At 42.4% G+C, this 13,197-nt stretch overlaps 1 protein-coding gene across 1 annotated transcript in view; it reads right to left on the reverse strand.

Annotated features, from left to right (window-relative positions):
* The window catches only part of TANC2 (tetratricopeptide repeat, ankyrin repeat and coiled-coil containing 2), a 248,609-nt gene that overhangs the window by 115,701 nt on the left and 119,711 nt on the right, over positions 1-13,197 (reverse strand). Inside the window, exon 6 of the mRNA XM_067311864.1 lies at positions 7,081-7,191. Coding sequence (XP_067167965.1) covers positions 7,081-7,191 — 111 coding nt within the window. The remainder of the gene's footprint in view (positions 1-7,080; positions 7,192-13,197) is intronic.

Here is a 13,197-nt window from a genome sequence, read left to right on the forward strand (position 1 = left end):
AAATCGTTTTCCTTTCTTCCATGTGAAAGTGCAGCTGTGCTGACCAAGAGAAAAGAACAGATAGAAAGGGAAGAATACTGAGGATCAAAAGCAATTACACCAAGGGGAACAACATTCGCACTGGAAAGGAATAAAGGATACTTGTTCTGCCGTCCTGGAGAACGGTGTGAAGTCACGGCAACTGGTAGGAGAGCAGAAGTAATGGTGCGGCTTTGAGAGCAGTGCATATTTTCACTTACGAGCAGCTCTCCATAGCTTCACTGAAGTCCAAATACTTTTGGGGCAGGAAAGAAAAAAAAGCACCTGTTGGACTCCTGTAAGCATTAAGGCCTGGGAACTAAGTTTATAAAAGAACTGAGCGGTTTTCCACAGATGCATCCACCCCTCTAGAGCTCGTAAAATGAATATTGACTTTTTGCTTCATAAAAACATGAAACAAAATAATATAGTCTGAAGACTTTCATGGGGGGGGAGGACAAAACAAAAAAACTATTGTCCACTTTCTCCAGACTATAAAGTATTTGGGAGGAAGTATCTGAGCCAGAAGGAAAAGACGGGCGACAAACAGACAAAACCATGACTAAGAACCACAGCTACCATTATTTCCTTTCTTTTTACCTCACTTAGTATCCTGATATTTCCACTTATGACAAGCAGAAAGGTAAGGTGAAGGCTCCCTTCAAGCTAAACACAGCCTAAAAATCTCCTAAAGAGATCATTACCTCAAGAAACTAAGATGAAAGATCAGGGCTGTATAAAGACATCAGCCAAATTCCAAGCAAGAGCCTTGAAGATAACTAGGATAGAAATGTTATAAAGACAGGTCAATGCTGCCATTGCCCCAAGACCTTCAGACGCTGCCATTGCAGCTAATACAGAACATGTGTCAAAGCACATTTAATTCAGTTTGACAGACGCTGAGTGGAAACAGAATTACCAGGAGACTACCAAAAGCTGAGATGACTTCCTAAATCTAATTTGACCTGTAATACCTTCTTAAAACTGAAAGTATTGAAGTGTCTTTTTCCCTATGCAGATTGTGCCCATGGAAGAAAATCAGGGGAACCGTGATTTAGCCTTCGATAGAATTTATATTTTCATTTGTAATTATAAAAATTATGTGAGCGTAGACTAGTTGCTCCTGTGACACTCTATGAAGACATTAATAAACAACTGTGTTTTTAGCAACAAGTGAACAGCACTCTGCTAAAAGTTCGAGAGGAGAATTCACCAGTTAGGTCAGCAATAAAATGAGATCCTAAAGCAAGAATCGGGAGGAATGGCTGAAGATTTCAGTAGGATAAGATGGAGGACAGATACCTGCCCACGAGGTGGTAACAGGGTATTTGAGAGTGCAAGGACTGGTGGGACAGCGTTGGAGGTCTGAGTCAGGCAGAGGGTGCAAGACCTGCAATGGTTTATCTACAGCGCCCAGTGGAACAGTCTCTGAACTTACACCTGAATTTTGCTTGCAGAGAGAGCAGGTTGTTTTGCTCCCCAAAACAGCGAAGCCGGGCGGATGGTCCTGGGAATACAATCTGGGAGCAAAACCGAAGGTGATCCACACCGGCAGGGAAGATGAGTCCTACAAATGAGCTTCCTGATGGAACAGGAACAACTCAAAAGCACCTTGCTTCAAAGGCCATCGTGCTTTTGTAGCCATACTGCCAGAGCTGTGATATTTGGGAGCGCTGGAGCAGGCTGCCCTTCTTTTAAAGAAGAATATCCTAGCAAAGGAAAGTCCTCTGCAGGGAGCCACTCATTAAATGGGAATTGTGGCCTTCTCTGATTCTGTTCATCAGCAATGAAAAGGAGAAGTACACAACACGTGGAAGATCTTCCATGCTCCACGCATACAAGCAAAAGTCTGATGTGACCAGTCACATGCGCTTAGATGGGAAAATAAGGAGACTTTACACAGATCCTTATGGCTAAAACCTGAAAAACAGATAGGCCCATCACTGAGAGTTTCCAAATCAACAGGGCTGGTTTGCTTGTGCATGTATTTACTTACTGGCAAGACAGAAAGCTATAAATATTCAATAAGCTAAAATATCAGCACAAAAAAGTTACTGTTTCCCAATAGACAAACTGAGAGCAAGCACTCCTGTTTGACAAGGCAGAACAACCTGTTACGCTCTCCAAGATCCATCAAGAATGGCAGCAAAAGGTGCAAAGCTGCAGAAAAGTCTGTAGCTAAAATATCTGTTGTGAGAACACACTTCAAGGGCCTTCTAGTTAATGTGCTTTGGCAGTAGCTACAACATTTTAAAAAAAGAAGGAAAGAAAAAAGCCTTTAAGTGATCCAAAATCTGTTTACATGAAGAACTGTCCAGCTGTAGATAGATGAAGCCAAAAACCCAGGCTGTAAGAGGAAGCTGACTGCTAGGAGACATTAGGAGGCTTCAAGAATACCATGTTATCTGAATTCATTTAACAGTTAAAACATATGGCAATAGTATATGGGATTCAGCTTATTTCCAGTTCTCTTCTTGAACCTCTACTGTTTGACCTGAAGGTTCGATAAAGCCTAACTTGTTAAGCCACCCACATTTCTCAAAGCTGCAACTTTCAAGGTGCAGCAAACCCTATTATCTATATGTAATGGCAAACCCTGTATATATAATGGCAAATCCCAAACAGAGAAACACGTATGAAATGCTAGAAATGCAAAGTATTTCTACCACCTTTAAATGTAGCAGAATTTCAGACTAGCTCTTACATAGTTTGTTTTGTTTTGTTTTTAGTTTTGGACTATCAGTCCTGGAATTCATTACAAAGCCGTTTCCACCCCCAAAGACGACAGCAGCAAACAGCACCGGCCAGCGAAGAGGAGCATGAGAAAAGTCAATCAGCTCCATAGCAACCAACTGACCGAACTGCCAGGACTCTCCGCTGCAGTCGGGCTGGACCGCAATGATTTCCCATTCCCTGCAGGTCAGCGACTTCGGTAACGATGGGACAAGCGGAAGATTCACCAGTGAAACTCTTTGTCAGGCCACGGCTTGTTTGATTATTCTCTTGCCTTCCTCCCACTTCATCACTGTCTAATGGGACAGCGGTACGGAGAAGACACAGTGCTGCCCGCGTTTCGCTTGGGGGTTAGTTTTTGGCCCGCTGCCTTTATTTTCACCATGAAAAATGAGAGTGCAAACCCGTTTCATACGTTCCAGGTGCATTACACTACTTGTTAAAGGGATTTTTCTAACACTCGAGAAATGCCTCGTTGTGTTTATTTAAGAAGAAAAGCGTGTGGTTTGTGTAAAATGAAAATCACTGATTTTACACGTCGGAAGGAAAGGAGCAGAAGCAAACGTCAACCTCGATGCTTCTTGAAGCGAAGCGAGAGGCAACGGAGCAACAGGGTAAACAGAGCCGTGAGGGTAAATTACCTTGCGCTGCTCCTGGGACCATTGCGTTATTTAACTCAGTTACGAATCAAACCAGATGCCTGGCAGCTTAATGGAGAAGGAGCAAACATCCACTGACCAGACACGTAAGATTTGTGTCCCAAAATTTCTGAAGAGGAGTTTAATCAAATTAAAAGATAATGTTATTACATACTTCGCCTTTGAAAGCTAATGGCAAGGCAATAAATCACACAAACCGCAACTGCCCACACTGATCTAACACAAAAGGCAATTACCTGAAAGCACCATCCATCTCGCGCTGTTTCCAATAGATTTCCTTCCAATAGAGCATTTTTAAATAAAAACATGGGCATGTTTTAGATGCCATGTTCAAAAGGAAAAGCAATTTAAAGAAAAACGCCCTCGTGACAAACAACTAAGCAGGACAAAGCGACCAGGACACCCTTCGCTCCATAAACAGTGCCAGTGCTAGAAAATGTGGGCCATTCTCCGCTTTTACTTAAAATAGATGAAATTCACCTTGAAGAATTTAATTGCTCTTTTTGGCACGTGGAAGAATATAGCTCCCAAATTTTTTTATTTTTATTTTTTATAACCAGCTTATATTTTTGCTACGTCCTTCCTACCCCAGCTTCCTTCAAAAGATACTAGCCGCTTTCTTACGCTTTTTCCTTCAAATTCAAAAGATCGAGAACGTATCATCTTGCAGACTGATTCATCCTGCAACATGTCAAAAGAAATAATTCCCAGTACAAGCAAGACGGGCCAAAGCGGGAGCAACGGTTGCTCAGGAAACCACCTCCCAGAACGTGCGGAAATTTGCCTGAAGCCTTAAAATAAACATTTTTGCAGTGAGCAAAATTTCACCTTGAGGCATCTCCAATGGAAATAATCATTTCTATATGCAGAGTAGATAATGTTCCCCCCTCGTTGCTATTTAGTGTTTTAAACTGCCTTTAAGTGTACAGTTAATTACATTATTAGGAGAGCTTTACAAACGGCTCCACCTCCACTCCATCGCCAGGCTGTAGCATATCTTCCGTCTTATTTTTCCTTCCTTTTTCAATCCATATCATCATGCATTCAACTTTGCTGCCAGACACACTCTGGATTTAATGCTCTTTGTATTAACAGCCTTCACAGGGGACACACGTTTTGGAAGAGGGCTAAGATAAGTCCAACATTGAAGAAAGGAGCTTCAAAGCCTTGGAGAGCATTGTGGTTACTGGCACTGCCTGTAGGCTGCAGCCCAGAACAGGACCAGCTGCTCTTCCCCTGCTTCCCATCCAGAGCCGGACACCATGACCAGATCCTACACCCTTTGTCCCTCCTCAGTTGTCCAGGTGCTCGTCCTTTCCTTCCTTCTTTCCTCCGGGATCCTTCCCCAGCCACCTCCTCCTTCCCAAGGTCTCATCTCCTGAGCTCCCACCCAGAGCCCAGCCTCCCAGCCCAGTGAAACCTCCAGCCCTCATGTTACCACTGTTTTCACAGCAGGAATGAGGAACCTGGATGGATAAAGCATAAGGCATTTCTATCACGCAAGAGTAAATCAAATAGGCACGGGGTGCTGCTCGCGTGGAAGTGCCTCCCCACAGCTCCGAGCGTGGGGAAGACGGGAGGGACCTGGGCACTGCAACAAGGAAGCTGTGCATCACAAACCTTCTTCTCTTTCTGAATAGCTTCAGCTTCCAAAAAAACAACCCAACCCCCCCCCCAAAAACAATTTCCTGCAAAAATCCCTCCCCACCAGGCTCCTCTAATGCCATGCAACCAGCAAGCCTAGTCGCAACTAGCACAGATCCGCCTTGGCTGCTTGGAATCGGCATTCTCCAGACTCCGACAAACCCAGGTTTTCCTGCTAGACGAGTTCCCAGACCCCAAACGTGCACGGATACAACAGGGACTGCGGCTCCCCAGCGGCTTCCCTGACACGCAGACCTTAACCAGACCTGCAATCCATAACACCTGCCTTTGCTCTAAGTTAGCACTGTGCACTAGCACGTAGGGTAACAACTCTCTGCTTCCTAATGACAATGCATGGGTGTTTTTTTTTTCTTAAAATGGTACTTCAGGGCATTAGGAAACTCCACTTTTCCTTTCAGATCACCCCACTACCAACAAGAGGAGACCAAAAAGCAAAAAGAGGAGATTGCATTGGCAATGCTGCGCTTCCAGCCGGGGGCTTTTGAGACCTTCGGGAGCACTTCTGCCCCTTCACAATACAGCGGCAAATGCAGCCGGGGCCGAGGGGCAGCATGCGCATGAGCACGCCTGCAGCACGCACGCACAGGATCCGGGAACGTGGAATTTATTCTTTTTAAGGCATATTTACCATTCAATTATAATTCTCTGAATACCCTCTTAACAACTTTAATTATTAACAATCATAAATGTCACAGTAGCAGCTATATAGTAAAAAGGAGAAACAGCTGCAACAGCAAAATTTTAATTGTAATTCATCATCACTGGCAAAGAGCGAGTACTTTTCACTGCCACCACGGCCTCAAAGGAGGCGTTTCCAAGCACAGGCACCGTCTTTTTCTAAGACATCCCCCTCTTTCAAACACAATACGCTGCAGAAAGCCAACTCAAAATTTGGACAACATTCAATTCCTCCAGTTGCGAATATTCTTTAAGCTCACCGCCCACGGAAATGAAGGATACCATGATTTCGGAGAATCATTTATCAATAAGACCGTCTCTACTATAGCTACGGTTTTAAGAGCAAGATTTTGTATGTTCACAGGCTATTTGAAAGCATTTGGCATCCTTTTATTCCATCAAAGGCCAATGCGGATCGGGGGTCCCTTTGGTTTAGAAAGGGGTGAGAGCCAGAGGAGGGAAGGGCAGAATTCGGCCAGAATTTCCAAGCAACACTTCCTGCTTCTCCAAGCAAGCCCCGGTGGCAGCCCACTCCAAGTGTAACACCTCCGGCACAGCTTCCCAGCCTTCCCCACGTTGCCAGGCAACTTCGCCGAGTTCGGAAGAATCTGGGAAACGATAGCGACTTCTCGGCGAGATGCAGCTATATAAAGATTTAATGGAATCCACACATCTGCATGAGGGCTGTCTGAGCTCGGAGGTATTTATGCAACTGCCTGACCGAGGAGTCAGACAAATAGAGGGTTAAGCCGGGGAGAGACACGACCCACTTCTATTTATGCTTCAACCCGTGCTCTCCAGAGGCCTCTAGCAAGATGTGTGCTTTTAAGAGCAATTACTACAGGATACATAAACTGCAGCCTATTAAAAAAAAAAAAAAATATATATATATATAAAAAAATATATATATAAATATATACATTCTTAGCTGCAGGTATACAAGACCATATTGTTTTGTATTAGTTGACTTAACAATATTTCTGAACCGTGTTTTTCTTCCAGCATCTCTGAAGACCGTCACTTAAAATCCAATTTGAAAGAGGGTGCTTATTGGATCGCTTTTATCTCCTTAAAATCAACTCTCTGCATCTTCCGAGTTATTCTTTGGGGAGAGCGGCCACGAGGTTACTCTGGATCGCGCACAGAATTGTAAGCAACAAAAATAAACGGCTACCAATTAGAAACAGCTACTCCTCCGAGCTTCCAAGTCAATAAAACGCGGTCGGGGAAGGTCCAACCGACTAGCCGTGAAAAGGAGGCACTGCACCCCCAGCACGGCGCGGAGCGGGAACCGCCTCTCCCCCTCTTTGCAGACCCGCGTGCTTACCAGGGCTGTACGCGTCGACGTCCAGTTTCGGCGCCGCCGAGAGCGTTGGGGAGCCGAGCTCCGACTCGGGGATTCGAGGGCTCTCAACAAACTTTGCTTTCCTCAAAGGGGCTGAGGAGAAGGGGGGGGGGGAGAGAGAAAGAGAGGTCATGAGTAAGGGAAATAGCAGGCAACAGATGGAAGCACTTAACTAAACGACACTGTCAGGCTCATATCAGGTTACCCCTTCCCCCCCCACCAAAAAAAAAAAGTTATCTGCATTCTTTACAGAGGAGATGGCTCTTGCTAAAGCTTTCAACCAACTGCACAGTCCGAAAGTGTGCAAGGATTGAGGCCCGGTTCTCGATACTCGAACGCTTCCTTTTTTTCCCTTTCCACTTTATGGAAGAGATTTTTATTTTTTTTTATAGGAAGCAAATGGGCCTGGCAACCACAGGCCATCAGCAGCTACAGAAAGGCTAAGATTGTAGGTAAGTGGAGCCCATTAAGGCTCGAGGCACTTAACTGTAAATATCTAGAAAGAATACATAAATTTCATGCTGGGTAATTGTTTCCTTCGAACACAAAATTTCAGCTTCAAACTGAATGCATTCTGTATGTCTGACCAAGGAAATTTGGCATTCAGTACAAATGAACAGACTAAAACTAATGCTGCCTAAGGAAAAAGCAAGCACTTCACTTTTATCCTTGCAAACCCAGAAAAGATTCAAGAGAATTAAATTACAAAGCAGGGGAAAGATAAAACTCTAGCTGTAACAAAACAGTATTGACTACTAGGGCTAGAGAAATGTGATTTTGCTGCATGTTTGAGCAGTTGCAATTCTGAGAGACTCCAGGTTCTGTGCAACACTTGTTTATAAATAAAATAGTAATTTATAAAACTTGTATTAGTAAGGTGTTTTTTTAACAAATATTCTTGTCAGACCAGAGAAACAGAACTAGGGAACACATTAGTAGAGGCAGAGATTATCATATTACATTTCAAAGTTGAACCCCCATGCCCACTAAAGCGAAAGGCTAATTTGAAAAGCCGCTCTAAATACTGTATCATAGGTCAGCATGTTCCACGCCTCGGTGATTCTCAACGTAATAGCTTTGATTTACACGATTTCTATTTATATATGTCCTGCAAATTAAATTTGGGATCCAAAACTAAGCATGGCGGGCATGTTGGTTCTCAGGTATCTCCTGCAGGTATCTCTGATGAGAAAGAAGGTACTGTATTATCATGCATGAGAAAACATTAGATGAATATTAGCTATGCCTAAAGCACATTCACCTCTAGCTTCTCCACCGCCCCGTGTAACATGAGCCACGGCAGGAACGGGAATGTGCGATAGGGACGGGCTGCTGTAACCTGATGCTCAACGTTGTTAAAGAACAAACACACGCGCACATAAATCTATCAGCTTGCAAACTGGCCAACGCTGGTAACAGAGTTATTCATAATAATGATCATGCGCCAGGTATTGATATAATGAAAACATGTAAATATTAAGGTTTTACTGTAGCATGAAAATAGTTTAGAATAATAATTCTGCACAGACCATTTATTACTATGACTTTTGCAGCTGCAGTTCTAACAACTATGCTTTTTCAATTGTTTCACCATGGTCACAGTAAGAGTCATTTTTATAATCTCTAAATTAGAAATAGCTCTTTTTTTTTTTTTTCTTAATCAGTTCTGGCTAACACTAGAACCATAAATCATCTGATGCAACACTCGGGCAATACTCAATTAAAAAGAAACACTAACTAGAGAACTTGCATGGTTCTCACAGCTTAAGAGATGTTAAAGACTGCAATGGGAGAGTCTACAGCTGTTTTTGCACTAAAAACTGAGTTACTAACCCAAAGAGGAAGAAGGAATTATAAAAGCAAGGAAAGGTTGGAGGATATTGACTATGATGCTTTTTTTTGTAAGGACTGAACGAGAAATGAATCAGGTCTTCAGAAGATCCAGAACCTGCCCATTTGGGGTGTTTACTCCAAATGACAAAAGCAGCAGGAAAAAGCTTAAAACCAAAAGCAAGATGATGCCGTAATTATTCAGTTTAAGTACATGTTTTAAGATACAGCCGATCAAAGATTCTTCTTGTTCTTTTCTTAATAGTCCCTGAGTAATAAATAAATAGCTAAACATTGATCTTTGCTTCTGTGGAACCTCAGCCCCCATGGTCTTTGCCTCCCAACCTAACAGGGCAGACTGAATATATTCTGATTGAATGCAACAATCTCCCATTTCAGCGGGGGCTTTACTTATGCACCTATCCTAGATCTTCTTAACTCCTCTTTGACAAACCCAAGCACATCTCCCAATATCCACTTGATTAATTCCTGCCTTCTCCAAACAACTGGCCTATGACGGCAGAAGTCATCAGCTCATGAATTCGACACGCTCGTCCACCAATTTTTCTTTTGAGGACAGTGGAAAACTTTAGATCATCATCAGCATGAGCAATGCTTACTGCACTGCAAGTTTAGTCATACATGTCCATTGACAGCATCGACTTTTTTATTCCCTAAAAAGTACAACTTAAGTTTTGAGAGCATATGTTATGACTAGACAAGATACTCTAAATCAGCACGACTCAAAACCAACGGTTTATTTTGAAAGGCTCTCGTCATTATAATCTCCTCAGCGTAACTGCACATCAGGAAAAAGCCACAAGGCAATAAATTCTTTCATTTTAGATATTCCTAAACCTTCAACAGACAAAACCCCCTCCTTACGCATATGTAACCCGATTACATGAAAGGAGGATTTTCACGTAGAAGAATTAAGCACTCCCGTCTCCCTTCCAAATGAAGATTATCCTGACAGATTCATATTTGGTCATTAATATTCTACTGGAATAAATAACAAATGGAAATACCATAAATTCAGAAGTCTGTTTCACCATTTTTTAGCCAAGTGTAGAAGGATAATATCGACCCGTTAATAAAAGTGACTTTTCGTGCACAGCAGTTTGTGTTTGTCCTGAACAGTGGAGTAGAGGCTGAAGGTCCTTCTTCTAGCGCAAATAAAATTCTCACTTGACTTTGACAGGAACTTTCCCTGAGTAAGGACGGTGGTAGCGATTCTAGGACTGGAATTAAAAGCATAATGCAAAACAGTTACCAGGGAAGGCATTCAGAAAGTTTAATTAGATGGCTCGTTTATGACACTTTGGGCAACAGGTGGTCTATCTTCCAGGCAGGGCAAAGAAATAAATTATTTCCTTCTCAGTTTTCATGCTGATTCTCCTTTACATCCCCAAGGACACTGTAAGTACAATAGTGGCACCAACCGCTGAAGCCTAGTCTTCAAAACAGATATGAGCCTGCTGCTATAAACTAGTTAAAGAAAACACCTGTATGCAACTTTCTTCTGGAAAAATTATTTTTGACAGAAACTGCCCTTTTTAAAAGGAAAAATTCTTCTATCTTCATGTCAGGATTGCCTGCTAATTATTAACTCTTAGGCTTCTCCTTCCACTAGCATGATCTTTGCCAGGCAAGAAAATCCAAGGTACCAAGAGCCCCTGAGCTCTCACTGTGCTCCTCAACCAGTGGAGAGGGGAGATGCTCCGTTTTCTTTGATGATAGAAGAGAAATACCCTAGTCACTTAACATGTTAGGTATGTGTGAATTAAATAGTATACATAAGCGAACTTTTATTTAGAAGAGACTGTCAACACATCCCGTCAGACCCCAAAATATTTCAAATATTAGGAGCTACTGATGGCTTCTCCCTTTCTACGCGTGCATTGAGCATTGGGATCAATTCTGCTGCTGCGGGTGAGCAACGCCGAGAACACACTCCATTACAAAATAAAAATAAAACACCAAAAGAAAAGAGGATGTATTCAGGCCTTCAGAGCAATCATTTTCTCTCTGCTGTTAGCACCGTGTTGTGCTTTTGCCTATTGAGCTCCCTAATTCTATTGCATTTTCTATGTTACCATTTCTTTGTCATCTAATTTATAGAGGAGTATTTAATTTAAAAAAGGTTTTCTTTAGGTTAAAAGGCAGTGATAAAAGGAAATTATCATGGATTAGCAAAAGGCTTCATCTATTAAATTCAGCTTGAGCCCCAAAAAGCATGTTTCACACAAGCCAACCAACCAAAGGTTAGTACCATCTTAGGACCTGCCTGAAGAACGTGTTTCCAGGCACTAATTTCAGTAGATCTGAATAATTCCATGGTTTTGACTACAACATATATACCTATGCCATTGTGCGGGTATGCACACGTACAGATATACAGCAGCACAATTTGGATGGGGTAGAAGTTGGAGGAAACACTGCTTTTCCATAGCATAAACCATGCTTTGACCAGCAATAACCCGGCATCTGGGAGCCTCTCCTTGTATCGACCCCTTACGAGCACAAAAAAAAAAGTGTACATTATGGTGCTCTGAATTGAATTTGCACAAATCACTGCAGACTTCTATTATACAGACTCGCACGCTTCGCTATAAATACAAATGCAAACTGGCCACGTGCCTGAATTCTCCTGACTCGCTACTACGCTCTCAGGTCCTTCGAAGAATCCTGCCAAGGAGCTTAGCTCATACTCCTACAACTATTTTTCCCCCAATTTTGTCCCCTCCCTTCCTTATGCACAAAAGGACTGCTGAATTTCGACTACGCTTGAAATTTTCCTCTGCCAGAAGAGGATGAAATAATGAAATTTGTACCTTTAATAGTGTAAAAACACTTTATCGCTGCTACAAATGATGCAAGTTAATGAATTGCTCTGTTTTTTTACTGCATGTTAATCTCATACAATTGCTCTAGCTGAACAGGAGCTGACTGTTGCATTTGTGTATGCAAACATAATATTATCACTTAAATTATGTACAGAAAGATAGCAATCCTAATAATGTACTTTTTTTTTTTTAAACACAAAAAACTGCCCAAATTAGGATGCGAAAAGCTAGGGCACCAGTTGCAAAAGCAGCCTTCAGAAACTCACATTTAAAGACAGTAAAAGCGGGCGCTTTGCACATCATATATTCCCCATCTTTAGCCAATAATGAAGAGCTGCCGTGCCAGAGGCTGATTCACGTGCTGGAAGCGGCCCAATGACTACGTAATGCTGCAGAGAGGAGACTTTACTGAAGTTTCCCTAGTACTAAAATGTTTTAAGTGCTGCAGTGTTATTGATCCACAGAGCTCCTGGAACAAATAACTGTCAGTGTCAACGTTGCTGGACTACACCCAAAACCACTCTTGGCTATGTAGCCTTCGATGACTCCGGTGATCCCAAATGACTCTATGTTATGCCAAGGTAAGAGCCGTAAAAAGAGAAAATTACGGGCCACACGATTGTTTTTGCTGTGGCACTAATGTACCCATCATTTGCAATTAGGGCTTTTATGCAAAAATTAAAGACTAATTCATCAAAATTAAAATGGTGAAAGTATGGGCTAAGTTAATATCCTTCTTTAGATAATCCAGCATTGCTTTACAGAAGCTCTTGTGTAACAGTAACAGGTTTTTCTATTTTGTTGTTTGAGAGTCTAAAAGCTTTTTTAATGATATTTGTAAGCACAAAAGGCCCATAGGTGACTACAGATTTAACGAAAAAAGTCTTTTTCATTAGTGTTTTTTGAGCAGCTCTCACAGCATCCTGAGCAGGGCAGAACACGTGAGCACCAGGATCAACGTGTGGTCTGGAAACAGCACGTTTGCTGCAGAGCTCTCAGGAAGGTTAAGGTTAGCTTAGGAGATAAGGTCCTCAATACCAGAAAGAAAAGTGAAGGAGATGAAGGTGGGAAGATGACCGGAGCACAGAAACAGCAAGCAAGAGAGCACAGAATGAGGGTAGCGGAAGAACAGCGAGGAAAAAGGAGAAGGAGAGTTAATATAAACAACTATTAAAAAATTTATTAAAAAGATGTCTTCTTTAAACTGTAAGAACTCACCAGTATCAAGGTCCTACTTATTATTGCTTCTAAAACAGTTCTTGGAAAAATGAGGCACGAACTGCTACCGAGGAGCAGAGGGGTTTTCTCCCGTGTGATCCAAGAGAACCACTAAGCCTCTCCCACTCCCCGAACCAGCACTTCTGCATCATTTCTACACCTCCTTTCTGCTGCGGAAGGCACAGAAAATAACAGGCCACAGCAG

The sequence above is a fragment of the Apteryx mantelli genome, chromosome 28 (assembly GCF_036417845.1).
Source record: "Apteryx mantelli isolate bAptMan1 chromosome 28, bAptMan1.hap1, whole genome shotgun sequence".
NCBI lineage: Eukaryota > Metazoa > Chordata > Aves > Apterygiformes > Apterygidae > Apteryx > Apteryx mantelli.